This window comes from Rattus rattus, chromosome 8 (genome assembly GCF_011064425.1).
Source record: "Rattus rattus isolate New Zealand chromosome 8, Rrattus_CSIRO_v1, whole genome shotgun sequence".
NCBI lineage: Eukaryota > Metazoa > Chordata > Mammalia > Rodentia > Muridae > Rattus > Rattus rattus.
The window spans coordinates 101,119,959-101,143,820 of NC_046161.1; the positions used below are offsets into that span (position 1 = coordinate 101,119,959).

Here is a 23,862-nt window from a genome sequence, read left to right on the forward strand (position 1 = left end):
AGCAACAAAATTCATTTCCAAGTTAACGTTTACAGGGATGTCTAGTGAAAAACTGTTAAAACTTTTATGACTAAATTAAGGCACATTACACGTTTTTTGGGAACCTTTGCCAATGCCAATTTTCTTTTCACCTTGGTTCAGAAATGTTTGGCTCTTACTTGATAGTTCTTTGGTATTGTAACACAAAAGTTATTTTGTTCCAGTGTTATCTCCTCACAAAAAGCAAAATCCTCTTATTGCCTTAAAAAAAATAAAATTTTATTGGGAGAATTTTGACAATCTAGTTTTCACTTGAGAACAGCCTGAGTAGTTTTATGCTTGTTTTTTTTTTTTTAAGTTTTCAGAAGCCCATTAGTGGTCCTATGGCATTTTAGTTTTGTCTTTACTTGACAGCTAATCTTGATACATAGACCACCTCTGCACACAGTCTTTATGTGCTCTTAAAACAAAACTCATCTCTTGCAAGAGTAAACCAGCATGGCTTTATCTTTTCATGGGTTCTTGGCTTTGGAATAACACTTAAAGGTTTTTGCTTTGAGACTTGAAAAACCTCAAAAGGAATTTGTATCACTCAATAATGCTGATTGCATGCTTATGTACAAAGTAACATGCCAGCCCTCAGGAAGGGCAAAGAACCTTGCAGTGACTTTTCAGGTTGCACAGTGAAGTCTCCAAGCTGTAAGGATTATATCCTTCTTTTTATTGGAGGAAAACATTTTTCATATTATATGAAAAAATGGAGTCAGAAGTATATCTTTAATGTGCAGGTGAGGGAGAAGGCTTATTTTTCCTAGACTTGAGTTTTACTGCTTTCCTGGCTTTACTGCTTTGGAGTTTTTAATAGTGTCAAGTAAGTTCCGATACACGTGCATTTTTTTTTTCCTGTTTAGTAACGTGTATAGGTTATAGAATGCTTTCTCAATATTGGCCTAAAGGTGTTGGCAGGCACCTTGAACAGTATCACCTGTTTTACATAAGAGGAAAACAAGGCCTGGCCAAGAAGAGTGAAGTGATAGCAGTCCCTGTGAGGAAGTCACAGACCTGCACTTGAACACTAATTTAACCTTGAACGAATGACTGTAGCTTTGAATTTGGGTTTTCCTATTTTGGAAACAGTTATCCTATGCTAGCAACTTGCAACTTTGGAGAAGATTGAAGGAGATAATACACAGACGGCTCATGGCACAGTGTGTGTGCGAGTACCTTTAGCTGGGGTTATTAGGGAAATTTTAGAGGTGTGACTGAAGTTGAGGGAAAACTGGTTGTGAAGAGGCAAGTCAGACTTGGGGTAGTTTCAGATGGTTCTTTGAAAAAGAGAAGTTGAGGTGAAATGTAAATTTGCTTTGATTGGAGCCCTGATGGTCTTATTGTTTTCTACTCACTCTTTAATTAGTTGCATGTGTGTGGGCCTTGGATAGTCTTACAGTATAAATAACATTGTATTCAGGTGAAGTTGCTATAATCGTTTGAGTAACTGCATTAGGTGTCCATGTAGTGCAGGGGTAGATATTAAGGGCATAGCACAATCAATCAGTCTTCTATGACCTATCATACTAAAGGAGACAAACATGATAAAAAGTGGTTTTTGTTGTTGTTGTTTTAAACACAGGCCTGTCTTTGCCAAAGGTTGATACTGTAGTAATTGGTGTACACAACAAAGATTTGTCTTTGTGCAGTTTACATTCTAATGAGGTCTATAAACAATAAATTATACAGAATGGCCAAAGGTAAAAGGCTTTGGAAAATCCTATAGGATATAGGTGATTTGCTGTTAAAGAAGTCACAGGATACATGTGGTCAGCTGGCAAGCATCCTTGGGAGAGTAAGTTGAGATACGAAGTATCTGCGTATATGTTGTGTGGAGAGTTGAGGGGTGGCAGGGCAGTAGCCATTGTAATTTAAGTTGAAGTGGTCGTTCCAAAGTGCTGAGGCAGTAGTCTAGGCTGCTCAGTGTGGCCATAATGGAACGAGGGAGCGATAAGTCAATTGGATCACATTAGAAGTGCTACAGAGTTTTATAAAGTTTTGTAGAGCCATTCTAAAGATTTGGCTGGGGTTTTTTGTTTGTTTTTTGAGAGCAACCCAGGCTGGCTTTGAAATCTTGAGCTCAAATGATGTTCCTGCTTCAGCTTCCTGAGTAGCTGGGATTTGATGTGCACCACAGTGAGTTTCAATCAGAGGAATGCTATAGTTTGCCTTCAGCCTCAGAAGGATCACTTGTATCACAGAGAGGAACAGAGTGGAAGCCTGAAGACTTGTAAAGAAGCTCATAATTCAGAGGAGAGCTGCTGTGGCTTATACTAGGGTGATGACTGAGGTAGATGGATGCCCAGTCTATGCTGAGGATTAAACTAATATATTTAATGACACATGTGGCATGTGAGAGAAATTGAGGACGATTCTGACGTTTTCGGTCTGAGCATTTAGAAGTCTGTAGTCCACTGAACTAGGGATGATGTAGAAAGAACAAGTTGGGAGTAGTAGTTCTTCTTAAGCATAGTAAGTTGGAGAAGATTGTTAGACATTAGGTTGGATTGTTAATATGAGTCTGGTTTTCAGGTCAGCTGGAGATGATTTTGTAGCCATTTATTTAGGTAGTATATACAAAGCCAGCAGACTGGATGACATTCATTTATAGACCAAAAATTCATCATGGCTTATAGTTCAGATAAAATCTTAGTATGTGTGTACTCAAGGCTAGTGTGAACTTCATGGTTCTTGTGCCTTTGCCTCCCAAGTGCTGAGAATGTAGATATGCCACCATAACTGGCAAGGGATCTAGATTTAGTTATGTGAGCCTCTTTTGTTACTTGCTTTTGAGACAGGCTCTCACTGGCGTCTCCTGGTGACCTTCAACTTCTTTCTGCCTTGGCCTTCTAAGGGCTAGGATTACAAGTGTATACCACCTATAGGCTTGATGGCATAGACTAGTAATCCTACTTGATTAGTAGTCTGAGGCAGAAATATCAAATAAATAGTCAAGGCCTGGTTGTGTTACTGGGTTAATTCAAGGTCAGCTTTAGCATCTTAGTAAGACCCTGTCTTAAAGAGATAACGATGGTGATGGGAATCGGTGGTTAAAAATTTGCATAGCGTGCATGAGGCCCTAGATTCAAACCCCAGTACTGCAGGGAAAATCATTATGTCCAACATGAATTTTCTTTTTTTGTTTGTTTTTGATAAAGGGTCTATTTCACTATCTAGCCTTGGCTGGCCTGGAACTTGCTGTGTAGACCTGGCTGGATTAAAACTCAACAGAAATCTACCTGCTTCTGCCCCGTAAAGGCCACCATACCCAGCAGTTGGTTTTTATCATCATTATCATCATCTTTATTTCTCTCTTAAACAGGGTCTCTCTCCAAAGCCCTGGCTGTCCTGGAACTCAATCCATAGGCCAGGATCTGACTGCTTTTACCTCCTCAGTGCTGGAATTAAAGGTGTTTGCCACCATATCTGGCTGGTTTATTCTTAATAGGTATTTGTAATAACTTTTAACCCTAGTGTTTGTTTGTTTTAAGATTTATTCATTTATTATATATGAGTACACTGTAGCTGTCTTCAGATACAGCAGAAGAGGGCATCAGATCTCTTTACAGATGGTTGTGAGCCACCATGTGGTTGCTGGGAATTGAACTTAGGACCTCTGGAAGAGCAGTCAGGTGCTCTTAACCACTGAGCCATCTCTCCAGCCCAACCCTAGTGTTTGTTATCGTTGCATGAATCTTGTCGGTTTTGCTGAGATACTAGAATAGTCATGTTGAGTGACACCAAAAGATGACCAGTTTGGGTTAGACTTGGAGGCTAACCAACTTCGTCATTTTTGTTAATTCATTCACTAGAACTGTAGAGTAGCACCTTAAAACAAAAAAATAAAATAAGAAAAAATAGGACCTTATTTTATAGTAGACTAAAAGCTATTGTAAGATTTGGGGATTGTTTATATCTAGAGTCACCAATACGGCTTTAGATTTCTTTTTGAGAAAAACCTAGCTTGTGTGTTTCATTTTGTTTTTGAGCAGGGTTTTATTGTATAGCTTAAGCTGGCCTGGAAATGGTTATCCCACTAACATTGGCCCTGAAGTCCTGGGGCTGGGATTATAGCCATGTGCATAGAACCAGTGATAGAACAAGCCGCCTTCCACTCCAGCAGCTCAAGTTATAATGGTATAACATGTTTTGAGACTTTACAGTCCTTATTCAATTTAACAGATACTTGCATTATAGATGTGAGCCGTTGTACTATAATTTTAGCCTAGATTAACAAGTAATGGAAATTTTTCCATTTGTATTACTTTCCCTAGTTTGCATGTATGGAAGTGAGTGAGTAATTCATGTATCACATGTACCACATGTGAGGTGGGCATGTGAATGCCATGCTGCATGTGTGCACGTCAGAGACCCACTGGGGTTATTCTCTCCTTCTACCTTGAGTTGTAGTTCAAACTGGGTTGGTGAGCCCTCTGTTTTACTTAGTAGTGCATTTTACTAGCCCCTCAATTTTTTTTTTTAAATTCATTTTTGTCTGAGCTGTTAGACAAGATATCAGGATCCTTCTCTATGTATTTTAATAAATTTGGAGGCAGTTTACGATTACCTATATTTGCTAAACACAGATGAATTGTTTTATAAACAATAAGGCCTGGTAGTCCTTGGTAGTCTCTCACACCCACCCCACCCCACCCCCATTTTTTAAGGCCTAGTGGTTACTTAGTGTCTTCCAGCTGGGTAAGTAAATTGGTTACTTAAATTGAGTTCTAAAGTTGGTGTGAGTCCTTAAAGCTGCCTTTTATTTTAGAGTGCTTTTTCTGTCAAATGCTAACATCTTGGTAGTGAAAATAGCTTTGGGATGATGTGGGTGTTGATAAGAATATAATTGTGCAAGCAGGCTGATAGAAGGGCTGCTTACTGGGAACACTGCTGTGGGCTTGCAAGAATTTGGAGCAAGTGGTAGTTTCTGACTATAGCTCTTGCAACTGCCCACTTCCTTGCCAAGTATAGTTTTAGACCTTCTCTTTAGGAGGGGTTATATAGTGGTCCTAAATGTTCTTTGTGAAGGCCTGATAAAACTTACATTTTGTTTCTTTTGTCTGATATTTGGCTTCTTGGTAAGTATTTATTAATTGTATACTCTCTTTGAATAGCCAGACAATACCAGGTTTAACACATTAAGTAGAACAGATATTAATGTACACATGGCTACAGAAATCCTTCTCTTTTTATATTTGTATGAATACACCGAGCTGTCCTCAGACCCACCAGAAGAGGACATTGGATCCCATTACAGATGGTTGTGAGCCACCATGTGGTTGCTGGGATTTGAACACAGGACCTCTGGAAGAGCAGTCAGTGCTCCTAACCACTGAGCCATCTCTGCAGCCCCAGATATCCTTCCTATGGAAACCCATTTATTCTTTATTCTTCAGCATGCACAAAGCTTATTTAGTTTTAATTTTATTTTGTACATATGTAAGAGTACCTATACCTGTGGAGGGCAGGGACAACTTTTGGGAGTCACAGGAAATAGCTTCAGAATATTGGTGCCTTTGCTTGCAGGGCATTCTTACTCTCTCTCTCTTTTTTTTTTGGAGACCGTGGGTTTCTCTGTGTCACTCTGCCTGTCTTGAAACTAGTTTTTGTAGAGTAGGCTGAAATCAGACACAGAGATCTGCTTGCCTCTGCCTCCCACCATGCCCAGCTGGCCTTGATTGATTGATTTATTTTTGTCTGCTTACAAACATGATTATTATTAATTTATCTATTACTTATCAGGACAACTATATGAATTCAGAAACAAAAACTACATATCATATATACTGCTTCTGGGCTGAAAGTATAGTTGAGAGATCTATAGTATAAAGAGGTGAATTTTATTAACATACAGTAAAGTAACTAATTAGTAAAAATAAACTTCAAAAGTTGCATTAAAGTAACCAAAATAGGTATATTCTATAGTATCTTTGCCAGATCTAATAAGAAACAAAACTTCTATTATACAATAACATAGGAAGCCAGTTGTTTACTTGCTTATTATATATAAATTACATGTAATAATAGTTTGTGTAAGAAGAAGTATGTTATTAATTGATGTGGACACATTAAAATAGTGGTGGCTGAATAGAAAAGACTTTCCCTGTCTCAGTATTGGTGAGATATTAGAATAATAGCGTCACTGTCAGGGAGAGCCTCTTGTTCTTTGTTGGAGTATTTTGTTGTTGTTGTCGTTAGTGGTAGTGGTGGTAGAGAAGGTAATGGTGTGGTACTAGACAATGTGAAATGAGGGGCAGGCATTAAAATCTATGATAGCGTATATTTCAGTTGAGCATATGTTGGTGAAAAATTTTTTCCTAGCTGTGTGTTTTTCTGACCTGCATACATTGCTTACCCATTTTTGTTTTTGGTATTCTCTTTCTATGTGAATACAGATTTTATTTTTAGTTATGAGTATATGAGTGTATATATGTATCTGTGTGGAGTATGTGCACATGTATGCAGGTATCTGTAGGACCAGAGGCTGCCTCCGAAGCTGTCGTCACAGGCGCATTGTGTGTGTGGGTATTAGGGACTGAATGCAGGCCCTCTGGAGCAGTAACGGTGATTGACTGCTGAGCCATTTTCCAGCACTATGTAAGTATTTTCAAAGGCTTACCCACATGCGTGTGCGCACGCGCGCGCGCGCGCGCACACACACACACACACACACACACACACACACACACACACACACACAGAGTTTTATAAGTTTTTCTTTAAAAAAATTTTTTTTCTGGTATTGAAAACAAAGTTTGGGGCCTTATTTCATGCAGCACACTATATCATATATAGTTTTTTCTTTTTGTTTTTTTGGAGACAGGGTTTTTGTGTAGACCAGGATAGCTTTGAACTCAGAGATCTGCCTATCTCTGCCTCTCTAGTACTGGTATTAAAGGTATGTGTCATTTCCTCCCAGCCATTCCAAGTTCATAACTTGATTTTTCAGATGATTCGGATGGTTACTAAGAATAGAGCCTTACTGGCTTTGATCTCTTTCTTGTAGCTTTGCTGTTGACCTAAGATATTGTAGTGATGTACTAGAAAATTCAGGGGTTGGGGATTTAGCTCAGTGGTAGAGCGCTTGGCTAGGAAGCGCAAGGCCCTGGGTTCGGTCCCCAGCTCCGAAAAAAAAAGAACCAAAAAAAAAAAAGAAAAAAAAAGAAAATTCAAGTACCATGATGAATGTTTTATATATAAGTTATATGTAAATATATATAGCTTTATAGTAAGTATTATATGTTTATTTAAAGTTTTGCTGTATAGTCCTTGTTGGTCTGATATCCCAGGATTTATCAAAAATTATTAGTGCGTATGCATGAGTGCTGCAGAACATATGGGGAAACCATATGTTCACATTTTCAGGAGTGTATTTTCTTACATAGCTGGTTCCAGGGATTGAACTCAAGTTTTCAGGCCTGTGCACAAGTGCTTTTATCAGCAGGACCATCTCACCAGCCCCCAGGGTATTTACTTTCTTAATTTCACTGTTATGGGTTGATGAATTTAAAAAATGTTCAGTACAATTGAGTTACTAGAAAAAAATACAGATGTAGACATTGAGAGTTAGAAGAAAGATGGCTCACAGGGTAAGTACAGAAGACTTGGGTTCAGGTTTCACATGACATTCACAACCATCTGAACTAGAGGATACAACACCTTCTGGCCTCCAAGGGCATCCATCAGGCACTCACATTTTGCACCTCTATTCAGGCAAGCAAAACATCCATATACAAAAAAATTTAAATTTAGACTGAAAATAATTGATCCACTGAACAGTTAAATATTGGTTGTGGTGTTAGTAAAACATTCTACACAGAATGAAATTGCATAAACTGTATATACACAGAAATGAATTTTGAGTTCTGTGTTTAAAAAATAGTGACTCAAGATTTAGTCTGGTTAGCTGTAATGTATGGCCTAATTATCTTTAATTGTTGACTCAAGGTAGCCTAGAGTCATTTTAGAGAGGAGAGCCTTGATTTAGACCTGATCCTATTGGCATGTGAGCTTGACTATTAATAGTCCTTGTCCACTGTGGGTGGCACCATTCTTTGGGCAGTTGATCCTGGGCTGTATAAGAAAAGTAGCTGAGCCTGAGGCTATAAGCAGTGCATCGAACAGTGTTCTTCCATGGTTTCTGCTTAAGTTCCTGACCCAACTTCTCAGAATGGTGGACGGTAACCTATAAATGTACATTGAATAAACTCTTTCCTCCTAAGTTGCTTTGGGTCATTGTTTTAACACAGCAACAAAAATCAAATTAGAATTTGGACTGATAATAGTTTCCTGGTTTCATAAATACTTAAGCTATTTGGTTACTGTTGGAGAGAGTTGTTGAGTAAACAGTACAAGGATACTAATTTTTTTTTTTTTGGTAGCTTCCTGTGATTATTTCCTAATAAAGATCTTCAAAGAATACAAGTCTGATCATTGGTCAGGGTCACATTGTTATAAACTTTCTAAAACTTTTAAGTTTCAATGTCACTGTGATAAGCAGTGAGTCAACCTGCATTGCTCTGAAACTCAGTTAAATGTCCAGGGAAGGGGGCTGGGGATTTAGCTCAGTGGTAGAGCACTTGCCTAGCAAGCACAAGGCCCTGGGTTCGGTCCCCAGCTCCGAAAAAAAGAAAAAAAAAAAAGTGTCCAGGGAAGAGTCCCTACTGATCTCCTGTTTGTTCTGTTCATACCTGTACTTTTACTCCTGTCTGTCTCTTACCTCAGTCTACATTTCTAGTTTGTCCTAAGTTACTTATTGTGTGTCTTATTTGTGCCAAAACCCCAAGGATTTAGGAAACGAACAAGATGTGTTTATTCAAATAGAGTGTAATTAAAGATTTTGTATGCATTACTCACTGAAATCATTAATAGCTTTCATGTATTAAACATTTTGTGCCAAGTGCCCGTGGAGGGTGTTAGACACACTGTCTAGTAAGTTCAGTATTACTATTGGTTTTATATATCTCTTCCGTAGCCTCTATTTTTGGGGAATGACTCAGTTTAGAAAATATTAGAGTTTATTAAAATTTATTCTGATTTTTTTTTTTTTTTGATTCTTTTTTTCGGAGCTGGGGACCGAACCCAGGGCCTTGCGCTTCCTAGGCAAGCGCTCTACCACTGAGCTAAATCCCTAACCCCTTATTCTGATTTTTTAAAAAATATTTATGTACATAATGTTCTGCCTGCATATGTTGCCTGCAGGCCAGAAGAGGGCACTAGATCTCATTACAGATGGTTTTGAGCCACCATGTGGTTGCTGGGAATTGAACTCAGGACCTCTGGAAGACTTAACATCTGAGCCATCTCTTCTCCAGCTCCTGACTTATTTTTTTAGTTGTTTGTTTTTGGGACAGAGTTTCTCTGTATAGCCCTGGCTGTCCTGGAACTGCATATGTAGACCAGACTGGCCTTGAACTCAGAATCTGGAGTGCCTTTTCCTCTTTCCAAGTGCTGAGATTAAAGGTTTGTGCCACCATGCCTGGGTGACTTGTTTGTTTGTTTGTTTGTTTGTTTGTTTGTTTTGGAGTCCCATGTAATCTAGGCTGGTTCCTAGCTTACTGTACAGATGAGGATGACAATATCTCACCTTCCTGTGCCTGAGGTTGAAGCTTTGCTTTTGTGAGACGGTGGGGCCTTGTTTACTATATTCTGGTCTAGTGTTTGAGCTGGTGATTATCCCACCTCTCTCTCCTGAGTGCTTGGACTACAGGCTACCAAAGGACAGTTTTATGTCTTTTCTTTTCAAGGACTCACCTTCCCTCACACTAAGTTTTTTTTTCCTTTTGAATCTTCACAAGTAAGTAATCCTAATCCCCAATGCTGGGATTAAAGGAATGCAGCCCTGCCATTGCCTGGCTGTAATTCTGTACTTCTGAGTGTTTGCCTCCACGTATGTATAGCACATGCATGTCTGGTGCCCACAGAAGCCCTAAGGGGGCATCAGATGCTCAGTAACTGGGATGTAAGCTGTCATGTGGATGCTGGAAACTTATCTTTTTTTTTTTTTTTTTTAAAGATGTATTTATTTGTTATATATGAGTACACTGTCGCTGTCTTCAGACACACCAGAAGAGGGCATCAGATCCCATTACAGATGGTTGTGAGCCACCATGTGGTTGCTGGGAATTGAACTCAGGATCTCTGGAAGAGCAGTCAGTGCTCTTAACCACTGAGCCATTTCTCCAGCCCGAAACTAATCTTTGAATGCAGGACTTTACAAGCTAATTTGTGGTCAATCATGGTGGTGTATACCTTTGATCCCGGTACTAGGGAGGCAGAAGCAGGCAGATACTTGACTTTGAGGCCTGCTTAGTCACATAAGGAGTTCCAGGCCAGTTAGGTCTACATAGTGAAAGACTCTGTCTTTAAAAAGATAGCTAATTTGTATAAAAGTCTTAATAATTAATCATCCCTTATTTTTGTCCTGTTTAATGAGGCTCAGGTTAAGTAATAAGACAGAAGACTAGCATTTTAGTACTTAAATCAGGTAAAAGTGCAGGATAGATACAATTTAAACATTAAGTAGATAAACTTCTGTTCTTTAGTCTGGTTATAATAGCTATTTACCTCAGACTTGTGCTGATTTTGTTTGTTACATTGTAACTTGGAAGTCATAATGATGATAGCATATATGCGGTGAGTATCTATATCTATATATCTATATCTATCTGTGGTACCCCTGCATGCCAGGAGAGGTCATTGGCTCCCTTTATAGATGGTCGTAAGCTACCATGTGGTTGCTGGGAACTGAACACAGGACCTCTGGAACAGCCAGTGTTCTTAACCACTGAGCCATCGCTCCAGCTCCCGCATATGCACCTGCATATGTGTCCTATTAAGTACTTATCAAGGTTTTACTTTAATCGCATGAGATTTTAGGATGTATACCCATATTTATAGTTTTGGGAAAACATGTAATTTTAGTTGTATGTTTATTACAATTTTCTCCTGGGGTGTATGTATTTTTTTTTTCTATTTTACTTTGCTTGTTGTGTTTTGCCAGCATGTGTATTTATGTACTGCATATGTGCAGTGTCTGTGCAGGCCAGAAAAGTATGTCAACTACTCTGTGACTGGAGTTATTGACAGTTATGAATTGCCTTGTAGGTGTTGCCCCACTGTGTGTTTTTCAAATTAGGAACATTAAAGTGTTCTAACCTTTGTTTTCTTGAAGCTGGGTCTCATGTAGTACAGGTTGGCCTTGAACTCAGCATAATTGAATACGACCTTGAATTTCTCATCTTCTTGGCTCTACCTCCAGTGTTAGGGCTCCAGGCATGCACTACCACACCTAGATTATTCAGTACTGGCTCTTAAACCCAGTTCTTTCATGCATGTTTGACAAAACATCTTGGTCCTCTTTCTGTCCTTGTCCCTCTTTTGAGTTAGGGTCTTTATATAACCCAAGCTAGTTCTGAACTTTACTATGTAACCAGAGATGGACTTTAACTTGTAATCCTTCTTCTACCAAGTGTTAGAATTACAGGTATACAGATACATAACCATGCCTGGGTAGTTCCGGATAAGACTCTTGTTAATGTTTAGTTTGGTGTTGAGCTCTTGGGCTCAAGCATTCTACTTCAGCCTCCTAAATGACTGGAAATACAGGCCCATGTCATAGGGGCCAACTTTTATTTTGAAGTTTGACTGTCTTCCTCTCTTTGTAGCCCCTTTTTCCTTTAAAAAAAAAAAAAACTTTTGATACTATTATTGTATGTGCGCAGGGGGAGGTTGTGTGATGTGTGTATGGCTTTGCATCTCCTGTGACATGCATATGGTCAGAGGACGCAGCTGTGGAGTCAGTATTTTCTGTCCTCCTCCCTGTGGGTTCCTGGCTGTTAAATCAAGCACCTTCATCTACTGAGCTGTTGTCTTTCAATGTAACCTGAATGTTTCCCAGTGATTCTGTAACTTAGGTGTTTTTGCTTCTAGCCATTTTTAGGATTAAGGAATGAAACAAAACAAATAATGGCTTGTATAAGTATGGTTACAATACCTAGAAAATACCAGTTTAAAAAGCCATACAGACACTCAAATGTGTAAGAAGGGTTTGGACATCAAGATGATAATAGGTTGGATTCAGGAGCTTTTGCTTGTTTGTAATTTTATAATTTTATCCTTTCTCTACCAATCTTAGATTATGATCGATTGGTTGATTGATTGATCAATCTAGACATGGTTATTCTGTGTAGCCGTAGCTGTCCTGGAACTCAATCTATAGACAGGCTGGCCTCAAACTTGAGATCTGCCTGCCTGTGGAGTGGAGTGCCAGGAGGATGGGTGTGGGAGGGGCGGTAACTTGGATGTAAAGTGAATTAAGTCATGGAAAGAAGGTATGTGCCACTACCACTTGGCTTCTAATTGTTAAAAGTGCTGCTTTGTTTATGGTAGACGGCCATTCTCAATTTTTTTGAAAAAAAATTTTATGTGTATGTGTTTTAACAGTGTTGAATTCTCTGAAACTGGAGTTACAGATGATTATTAGATGCACAGGGTGTGTGTGTGTGTGGGGGGTGTTAGGGTCCTTTGCTCTTAACTACAGAGTCATCTTTCTAGCCCAGCTGATCAGCCTTTTTTGAGACAAAGTCTGACTGGCCTGAAGCTTATATAGACCAGGCTGGTCTGGAACTCAGGTCAGTTTGCCTTTGAGTGCTGGGATTAAAGGCATGGGCCAACCACCATCTGGCTTTTTTTAAAAAGCTTTTCTTTCTTAGATGTATTTATTTTTATATGTTTGATTATTTTGCTTTCATGTATGTATGTATGTATGTATATATGTATGTATGTGTACTACTTGCATTCTTGGAGCTCATGGAGGACTGAAGGAGGGTGTTTTGATCAACTGGAACTCTGGAGCACAGATGGTTGTATACTACTATGTGGGTGCTGGGAGCTGAACCCAGTTCCTCTATAAGCAACAAGTGAGCTCAGCACTTTGAGCCTTCTCTCTCTCCAGCACTAGGTTTTGGTTTTTGAGACAGTTTTCTCTAAATAAGAACTTTGGCTGTCCTGGAACTCTTTGTAGACCGCGCTGGCCTTGAACTCACAAAGATCCACCTGCTTCTGCCTTCCAAGCTCTGGGATTAAAGGTGTGCTCAATCTACCACAGCTACAGCACCAGATTTTTTTTTAGTGAGATTGATTTAAATTTTCCTTTGAGTGATTTGATTGTGCCTTATTTTTTTTTTTTTTAAGATCATGTTTCATGTAGTCCAGGTTGGCTTGAGCTTGTTATGTTGCCGAGGATGACTTTGTGAACTGATTTTCCCCTACCTTCCACCTCTCAAGTTTAGTAGTATTTGGTACCACACTTGTTTATGCAGTGCCAGCAGCGTACCCAAGGCTTTATGTATATAAGACAAGCACTCTACCAACTGAGCTAAATCTTTAGCCCTTTCCATTTGTTTTGTGACAGTATCTACTAAGTGACCCAGGCTAGCTTATAATTCTTGATTGACCTACCTCAGCTTCTTGAATGCTTACAGGTTAATCACTATACCCATCTAGCAAAAAAAATCCTTCAATTAACTGTTGCCATTGATAGTGTATGTGCTTTTATGCCTGGCAAGATATATGGGTGATAATATTCACCAGACAGTTGAAGTAAAGCAGTTCTAATTTATGTATATGAAATTTCAGTGATTAAGACCCACTGAAAATAAAAACTCTTTATCTTTGACAATGTTTCAGATCTTTACTACATTTTTTTTTTTTTTTTTTTCTTGTGGTATTGCAGTATTCTATCTTTGTAGGGATTGAATTTAGGGCCATTTGCATTTTAGGAAGCACTTTGAGCTGTTATACCCTCGGTCACTCTGTTTTGAGGCAGGTCTATGTAGCCCTGGTTGGTTGGCTTCCAGTTAACTATGAAACTGAGACTTGCCTTTACTCGGTCATGTTCCTGCTTCTGTTTCTCAAGTATTGGATCATAATGCGTGAACCACCATGCCTGGTCCTTCTCAGTCCTTTTAAATCTTTTTATTTTGAGGTACAATGTACTAAGTTGTGCAGATTGGCCTAGAACTATGTTGCTCTTGTAGTTTTTGAACTTGAATCTTTTTCCTCAGTGTGCTGTATAGCTTAGATTACTGGCATTGTTCATCACAACTTGTCATTACTTCGTTCTAACTTCCATAAACACTGGTTAATGGATCAAGTGAATTGCTATTTAGATCTATTTGGAGAGAGGAACTTTGTACATTTAAGGAGTGTTTAATCAATGTAGTTGTACTTGAGTTGCCACATAGCCCACAAAGCAATGTGCTTAAACTACAAATTCTTGTCATGCTCTTTCTAGTCTGGAGGTAGTCTCCAGTATGCCTTGGTGCACTCGTGTGCACCAGACTTGGTGTTTGATTCTTCTTAGAAATGCACCTATACGTGCATGAAAATATGATTTTTTTTTTTCATGAGAATCATGCCCACTGCCCCTTATTCCATTTAACTGTCGCCTTCTTTCTATCTCACTCTTTATACTTAGGCAATCGTGTATGAGTTTTCTTGTAGAAGAACTGTTCTGTTTTCATTTCTATCTTTGGTTTGGGGGTCACACCAAAAGTACATTCATTCAAACTAATCCTCTCTTTGGGATTCTTTGCACTCCTGGTCTTTTAAACCAAGTTGTTTCCTACTTTGCTGCTACATTGTATATATCTCAGTCTTTTATATTTACTTCTTTATGTTGGGATTACTTTTGTAACAATCATTTTTTTGTTTCTAGAAAATGTAAGCTCCTCAAGGTCAGATAATGCTTTAAGCTCTTGGTTTCTAGCACTTCGCCTAGTGGTTTGCACTATCTTTAGGAAATAGTTGCTACAAAAATGTAACAGTGAAAAAGTGGACAGGCTTTATAAGTATTTGTTTTAATTAAAAGTTATATTTTGTTTTAAGTATTTATGATTCTTTTTATTCTTTTGCATGTTTTCTTGGCTGAATGGGAATAGAGAAGAAGAAAATGAGGTAAGTATAATTGAATTAGTCATTTAAGAAATGGCCTTTTAAGTTCATTTATTATAACTGAAAATATTTAAAGTTAACTATCATTTTGATTGTGAAGTGAATAGTTTTAATCATAAATTTGATTATTTCGAGCTATAACTCATCCAAATGAGGAATATCGTATATAACAGGAAAGTCATTTTTATTTATTTTTATGTTCATTGGTGTTTTGCCTGCGTGTATGTCTGTGTGAGGGTGTCAGAAGCTCTGGAGCTGGAGTTAGCATACAGTTGTGAGCTGCCATGTGGTTGCAGGGAATTGAACCAGGGTTCTCTGGAAGAGCAGTCAGTGCTCTTAATTGCAAGATTCAAGAAATTTAGAAAGGTGACAGAAGCTTGCAGTTATAGAATCAGTTTATGTATTAAGTTTCCATGTAATATTTAATTTGAAAAATAGATTGTTTCTTAGATATTTGAAAACCACTTCTATGCATATAATGCAATAGTGTAAAAGCTTTGCAGCTTTTCTTTTTTCTTTTTCTTTTTCAAGAAAGGGTTTTTCTATCTAGTCTTGGCTGACTTAGAACTGGTTTTGTAGACCAGGATGGCCTCAATCTCAGGGGTCATCAGTTCTGAGACCAAAGTAATGTGCCACTGTGCTCAGCTTTAAAACTAATTTTCTTTTTCTTTCTTTTTTTTTAATTCTTGTTGTCTTTTTTTTTTAAGATTTTATTTATCTATTATATATAAGTACACTGTTGCTGTCTTCAGACACACCAGAAGAGGGCATCAGATCCCATTACAGATGGTTGTGAGTCACCATGTTGTTTGTGGGATTTGAACTCAGGGTATCTGGAAGAACAGTGAGTGTTCTTAACTGCTGAGTCAGTCTACTACTTTCCAATTTTACCATATTCAGGAGGAAAATTGCTCTCTTAAATTGCCAAAGTAAATTAAATGACATTTATGTGAAAAATGTAGATGACGATTTTATTTTATTTGGTTTTGAAATAGGGTTTCTCTGTAACAAGCCCTGGCTGTCCTGGAACTCATAGAGATCTACTTGCCTCTGCCCCCCGCGTGCTAGGATTAAAGTACCATCATACTCAGCTATGGGGCAAAATTGTAATTTGGACTCGTGTCTATGTCTTTAATGTAGGCTTGGGGCGGGCATGTGGTAGTGCACACCTTTAATGCTGGAAGGCAGAAGCAGACTTATTTATCTTTGAGCCCCTGGCCAGCTTGGGCGAAGTAGAGAGACCCTGTCTCAATATATGCTTGAGTTTACATCAATAGATTTTTTTTTTTTTCTTCTTCTTTTTTTCGGAGCTGGGGACCGAACCCAGGGCCTTGCGCTTGCTAGGCAAGCGCTCTACCACTGAGCTAAATCCCCAACCCCACATCAATAGATTTTAACAACCTAGGTTATGCCTTTAAATTCTGATCTCCACCATTCAAAAACTTTGGTGGTTTGAGAGATACTTTGTGAGATAATGGAGAAGACTTGGTAGTTATTTTTTGTTGTTCACATAGTAATATTAGAATAAATTAGCATTACCACAGTGTGTGCTGAGGCAGAGATGGTGGTGGTGGCTAAGGCAGAGTGTGGGCGTGCTGATCCCTACCTTAAAACAAAAATCACAGAGCACAAACAAGTGGGGTGGGTTTTTTTTTTTCTGCTTCATTTTAGAGTTATTGATTAATATTTTTTTGACCATGTACTCTACTGATTCTATGTGATGCTAGGAAACCCTTGGTCTATTTGATCTTTGGTGTTTCTTAGAATTGTAACATACAAGAAAAGCTATTTTGTATATTGAGGTGTATTTACTGCCATGTATATGAGTATCCTTTACATATGGGGTTAAGGAAGTTCTTGTTGAAGATGCTACTTGAGCGGAGTGTGGTAGTGCATAGCTGCAGTCCCAGCATGGGGTATGTGGAAGCGTGACCATTAGCATGAGCTCACAAGAACTGTGGGCTAAACAACACAAAGAGTTCCCTTCCAAAAAAAGGAGGAAAATAAAAAAGGACCGTGAATCTAGAGGATAAGTGCCAAAAGTGGATAAAATTCTTTAATGTAGGATAAAACAGAAAAAATGTAGATAACCCTTGAAGCTGGGGATAGATACTTAATGATTTGTTACTTTATACTTATGCCTAAAATGTTTAAAAAAGAACAACTAAATTCCATTTGTAGCATAGTGAAAGTCATACTACTGTTATTTTATTTCCTTGACGAACATTTTAAATTGTAATGACAATTTGAAAGTATTTGTTATAGTAGTAATTGTTTGTTCTTTTGTAGGCAAAGATTGAAAATGTGCAGAAAACAGGCTTCATCAAAGGACCAATATTCAAAGGTGTTGCTTCAAGTCGATTTTTGCCCAAAGGCACGAAGACAAAAGTTAATTTGGAGGAACAGGGACGGCAGAAGGTTTCATTCAGCTTCAGTCTTACAAAGAAAACTTTACAGAATAGATTTTTCACTGCACTTAGCAATGAAAAGCAAAGTGACTCTCCACACTCCCCAGCTACCCCTCAAGTAGACTCAAACCCTAAAGCTAAAATGGAAGCTGGAGATACTTTTCCTGCTACAGAAGAATCTTCGCCACCAAAATCAAGAGTGGAATTGGGCAGAATTCATTTTAAGAAACATCTGCTTCATGTGACATCCAGGCCACAGCTGGCTACAACTACAACAGTAGCATCTCCCCTTCCTCCCACAACACAGTTACCAGCAGTCATAGCAGAATCAACTGTAGATTCACCACCTTCATCTCCACCTCCACCTCCTCCCCCTCCCCAAGTCTCATCACCCTCACCACCAGCACCAATATCAGAGCCAGTGGCCTTGCCGCATCCCCCAGTAACAGCACTAATGACATCAACACCGGGACCTTTACCAGTAGATGTAGCAGTTAGAGCTCAGAAAGAGCCACCAATGAAAAGTGTACCAGAATCTTTAGAGTTGGATATGAAGCAAGATATTGTATCTAACAGTTTGGAAGAACACACAATTCAAACTTTGAAGGAACAAGCAGATAATGCCCTGCAAAAAGAAGATTCCCATATTGGGAAGGAAGAAGAGGTTTCAGATGGCTCTAAGATAAGCCTCAGTTCTAAAAAAGCAAGTTCTAAGAAGAAATCTTCACAATTTGAAGGTACATTTCTTGGTTCAGAATCTGATGAAGATTCTGTACGGACTTCCTCCAGTCAAAGATCACATGATTTAAAATCTTCAACAAGCATTGAGAAAGAAAGAGATTTTAAGAAGAGCTCAGCACCTTCAAAAAGTGAGGATTTGGGAAAATCATCAAGATCTAAAACAGAGAGAGATGATAAATACTTTAGCTACTCAAAACTTGAAAGAGACACTCGGTATGTATCTACTCGATGTAGGTCTGAAAGAGATCGAAGGCGAAGCCGATCTCGTTCAAGATCTGACAGAGTCTCTAGAACTAGTTTGTCTTATTCTCGGTCAGAAAGATCTCATTATTATGATTCTGAACGCCGTTACCATAGGAGTTCCCCTTATCGTGAGAGGACACGCTATTCTCGGCCATATACAGATAACAGGACACGGGAGAGCTCAGACTCTGAAGACGAGTATAAGAAGACATATCCAAGGCGTACCTCAGCCCACTCCTACAGAGACCTAAGGACATCATCATCTTATTCTAAATTTGATCGGGACTGTAAAACTGAGACCTCTTACTTAGAAATGGAGAGAAGAGGAAAGTATTCTTCAAAACTAGAAAGAGAATCCAAACGGACTTCAGAGCATGAAGCCATAAAAAGATGTTGTTCTCCCCCAAATGAATTGGGATTCCGACGGGGATCATCATATTCCAAGCATGATAACAACAGTACTTCCCGTTATAAATCTGCCCTTTCAAAATCTATATCTAAGTCTGATAAATTTAAAAATTCTTTCTGTTGTACAGAATTAAATGAGGAAAACAAACAATCTCATTCTTTTAGTTTGCAGACGCCTTGTTCAAAAGGTAGTGAATTAAGAACAATTAATAAAATTCCTGAAAGAGAAAAGACTGGGTCTCCATCTCCATCAAATCAATTAAATGATTCACCTACTTTTAAAAAGCTAGATGAATCTCCTATTCTTAAGCCTGAATTTATAGGACATGATAGCCATGAGAGTATTAAAGAATTGGAGTTACCAAAAATGAAAAATGATCAATTGAGAAATTTTTGTTCCATTGAATTAAATGTAAATGGATCTCCAGAGACGGAAGCTGATGTGGCAACATTTCGAACTTCTAAACCAGATGCTATCTCAATGACTTCTGATGATAGTGTGACTGGATCAGAGGTATCCCCTTTGATCAAGGGTTGTGTGCTGTCATCAAATGGATTTCAGAGTGTTGGTAGATGCAGAGAAAGGGACGCAGATGATGCTTGTAGGCAGCATAATAAATCAAAAAGTCCATTTAGGGAAACGGAACCTTTGTTGTCACCACACCATGATAAAGTCATGTCTTTGCCAGTTAAGACTATAGATTATTCCAAAACATTAATTAAAGAGCCAGTTGATAAGAGACATTCTTGCTGCAAAACCAAAGATTCAGATAGATACTGTTCTCCAAATGAAAGCTCTGAAGCGGAAAATACTGAACCTTCAGTTAGGAAGATTTCTTCAAATTGCTTTGCGAATGTGCATTTGGATTCCAAAACAGTTGTTTGTGATAATAGGGAGCTGACAGACCAGCACTCAGAATTTACGTGTGACGGATATAAGCAGAGCATTGGTAGCACTAGCTCGGCCTCTCTTAACCATCTTGATGATTTGTATGAGTCTGTAGGGAGTTCAGGTATTTCATCTCTCCAGAGCCTTCCATCAGGAATAAGATGTGAAGAGAACACGTCTCCAGCTCTAGACACAGTGCAGAGTAAAAAAGGTATAGATTTTTTAAAGTATGCAGGGAAAGAGACAGATGTTGTTAGTGCCCTTCCCGATTCAGGAAAAGCATTTTCTTCTTGGGAAAACAGGCATAATATGTTGTCTGGGCAGTCTTTGCAAGAGGTTCAAGAAGAAGGGAGTTCCACATTGCATGAGAGAAGAGGAAGATCAGAAGTCTCCTTAGATGAGGAAGAACAAAGGGGTCATACACATATTTCTGATGATTCGGAAGTTGTATTTCCTTATGATTTGAACTTAACCATGGAAGACAGTGATGGTGTAACTTACACCTTAAAATGTGACAGCAGTGGTAATGCTCCTGAGATTGTATCAACTGTCCATGGAGATTACTCTGCGTCTTCTGCAAGTTCAAGCGATGAGAGTGATTCAGAAGATACAGAGTCTGATGACAGCAGTATTCCGAGAAACCGTCTCCAGTCTGTTGTGGTTGTGCCAAAGAATTCTACTTTGCCCATGGAAGAGACAAGTCCCTGCTCTTCTCGGAGCAGTCAGAGCTACAGACATTATTCTGACCACTGGGAGGATGGGTTAGAGTCGAGGAGACATGCGTATGAGGAAAAGTTTGAGAGTATGGCAGGTAAAGGCTGTTCTCAAACTGAAAAATTCTTTCTTCATAAAGGAACAGAGAGGAATCCAGAAACATCTTATTCACAATTCAGCAGGAAGATAGATAATCACCTGCCTGAAATTGCTCATTCTCAGAGTGATGGGGTTGATAGTACAAGTCATTCAGACGTGAAATCTGACTCTCTAGGTCACCTGAATTCAGAAGACGCAGTAAGAGCCAAAACATCCAGGCCACAAGAGCTCCCAGTCTATTGTGATGACTTTGAAGACCTCCCAAATACGTCTCGGCAGCAGATGATTTTCTCCAATCGGCCAGATAGTAGTAGACTAGGAAAAGCCGAGCTGAGTTTTTCTTCCTCTTGTGACATTTCCCGAATGGATGGCTTGCACTCATCAGAAGAGCTCAGAAACCTAGGGTGGGACTTTTCCCAACAAGAAAGGCCCACCACCACATACCAGCAGCCTGACAGCAGCTATGGAACTTGTGGTACACACAAGTATCAACAGAGTGCCGAGCATTACGGTGGGACCCATGATTACTGGCAAGGCAATGGCTATTGGGATCCAAGGTCAGCAGGTAGACCTCCAGGAACTGGGGTTGTTTATGATCGAATCCAAGGGCAAGTACCAGATTCTCTAACAGATGATCGTGAAGAAGAGGAAAATTGGGATCAACGAAGTGGATCACATTTTTCAAGCCCATCCAATAAATTTTTCTTCCATCAGAAGGACAAGGGATCAGTGCAAGCACCAGAAATAAGCAGCAATTCAATTAAAGACTCTTTAGTTATAAACGAAAGGAAAGATTTTTCAAAAAACTTCGAAAAAAATGATATAAAAGAGCGAGGGCCTCCTAAAAAACGAAGGCAAGAATTGGAGAGTGATTCTGAAAGTGATGGTGAGCTACAGGCTAGAAAGAAAGTTAGAGTGGAGATAGAACAGGGAGAGTCGTCTGTGCCCCAACACTCAGAGCTGGTGGGGCCTTCGTGTGCTATGGATGACTTCAGGGACCCGCAGCGGTGGAAAGAGTTTGCCAAGCTGGGGAAGATGCCTTGTTACTTTGATCTGATTGAAGAAAATGTTTATTTAACAGAAAGGTGAGCCTGACATAGTTTTTAAATAAATTTTTGTTTCTCTTTTGGAGAGAGAGTGGGGGGAAGGGGGGTGGGTGGGATGAGTGATTGACTACAAAGTAGCTTCCCAGCAGTTTAGACTGAAATAAGATTGTGTGGTAAAATCTGGATAACAGAGTCTATGAAATGTCGTTTTCTATTTAGATTTACTAATAGATATCCTCCCACCTTTTTCATCTAAGAAAAATGTCTAGTTTTTTGTTTTTATAATTCCTTTGACTTTAAAAAGTATAATTTAAGCTGACCTGATTTCTCCTTTTAATTTATTCTTCTTTCATGTGATTTTAAAAAGTATAAGCTAGCCTTTTTCTTAATTCCATTTTCATGTGAAATTGTACCAGTGCCTTTAATATTTTCACATGTTTATTCCCAAATTACATTTTTATTGAGAAAATTTTGCTTCTGAAATCTGTACCAAATAATTATTTTTTTAGATTTTAGATTTTTTTTCCTGAGATTTATGTTACAATACTGTCTGGACTGGCCCAGAACTCCTTGGCTCTGTATCTTCCACTGTTGCCTCTTGAGCCAGTGCTCCAGGCACTCGCTAACCTTCCTGGCTCTGGTTGTTCTATAGTCCTACTTCATTAAACTAATCCATTCTGTTTTTGTTTTTGTTTTGTTTTGTTTTTTTTTTGGTTCTTTTTTTGGAGCTGGGGACCAAACCCAGGGCCTTGCGCTTCCTAGGCAAGCGCTCTACCACTGAGCTAAATCCCCAACCCCATCCATTCTGTTTTTAAACAGATGTATACAAGTGTTACACTACTCAGGGATCCTGTAAAAGATTTGGTCGAGTTAAACACCGGCCCCCCTCCCTCCCTCTCTTTCTCTCTGTGGTGCTGAGAACTTGAACCTAGGGCCTATTTGTATGCTATTAGCATACAACCTAGCTAGCTCTGTCCCTCCATCTTTGTTTTCTGCAAGCCCTAATAAGGGTCTCCTATTGTTCTGGCTGGACTTGGCTGCTTTAGGCCGGCTTGGACGTTGGGTCCTTCCTTCTGGCTCCTAAGTAGCACAGGCAGACAGCACCACACCTGGCTTACCAGCTTCTCCTTGGGGCGTGGGGCGTGGGGGGTGGAGAGGGTGAGGGGAGAGTCTTGCCAGACTGGCCTTGGACCCAGTCTGTTTTTGCCTTAGTGTTGTCTTTTGAGTGGTTAGGAAACAGCTTCAGTATTTATTTGATTGAATTATTGTCTTCAATCGACTTGTGTAACTAAACTGTATGGAATTGTACCCATAGGAAGAAGAACAAATCCCATCGGGATATTAAGCGGATGCAGTGTGAGTGCACACCTCTTTCTAAAGATGAACGAGCTCAAGGTGAAGTTGCATGTGGAGAGGATTGCCTTAATCGTCTCCTCATGATTGAATGGTAAGCAAGGTGGCCTGCTCCACTCCCACTCATCTCGTGCAGTGTATGTATTTAAAGATGAGAAATAATTAATGAAGTATATAATTTTAACCTTTTCACTATATGTAAATGAATATTCTCATGTTTAATAGAACACAGATACTAAGACAAATTTCTGCCGCATTGCTCATTAGGTTATAGCACCTGGCTCAGTGCTCTGTAGAACAGTTCTACTGCTAATAACTAAAAAAGTAACTACTAGGTTTTTTCTCTTTTGCAATAGGATCTATAATGTAGCACCAGCTGTCCTGGAACTCCATATTAGACCATATTAGGTCAGCCTGTATCTGTCTGCCTCTGCCTCCCAAGTGCTGGGATTAAGGCTTGTAAACCACCACAGTCAGCCTCTGCAACTACTTTTCTTTCATTCAGTGATGCTCGTGCCCTGAGAAGTAAATTGTGTTGATTTTAAACTTTGATGACATAAAACACTAAAACCTGAAATTTCAAAAGGTGAATCCCAGCACTCAGGAGGCAGAAGCAGGTGGATTTCTGAGTTCTAGGACAGCCAGGGAAGGCTTCACAGAGAAAAAAAGCCAACCTTTTTACCCAGAAAAAATATATATTGTTAAACACTGATCTTTCTTTAACCACTTTATGGTGGTTTTTATGATTTATTGATTTTTTTTTTTTTTTTTTTTTTTTTCTTTTGATTTCCCCCACCTGAGGCAGGATTTTTCCATGTATCTCTGGCTGTACTAAAATTCATTATGTAGACCAGGCTGGTCTTGAACTCAGGCATGCATCACTATTGCTTGGTAGTTTTTTTTTTTTTTTTAAATACATAGAAATAAAAGCATATTATGTATACTTTTGTATAATCAAACCTAATCAGAACTGCATATA

At 39.0% G+C, this 23,862-nt stretch overlaps 1 protein-coding gene across 1 annotated transcript in view; it reads left to right on the forward strand.

Annotated features, from left to right (window-relative positions):
• Setd2 (SET domain containing 2, histone lysine methyltransferase) overlaps nucleotides 1-23,862 on the forward strand; it is an 84,426-nt gene that overhangs the window by 1,504 nt on the left and 59,060 nt on the right. Inside the window, exons 2-4 of the mRNA XM_032910769.1 lie at nucleotides 14,970-14,985; nucleotides 17,272-21,569; nucleotides 22,846-22,977. Coding sequence (XP_032766660.1) covers nucleotides 14,970-14,985; nucleotides 17,272-21,569; nucleotides 22,846-22,977 — 4,446 coding nt within the window. The remainder of the gene's footprint in view (nucleotides 1-14,969; nucleotides 14,986-17,271; nucleotides 21,570-22,845; nucleotides 22,978-23,862) is intronic.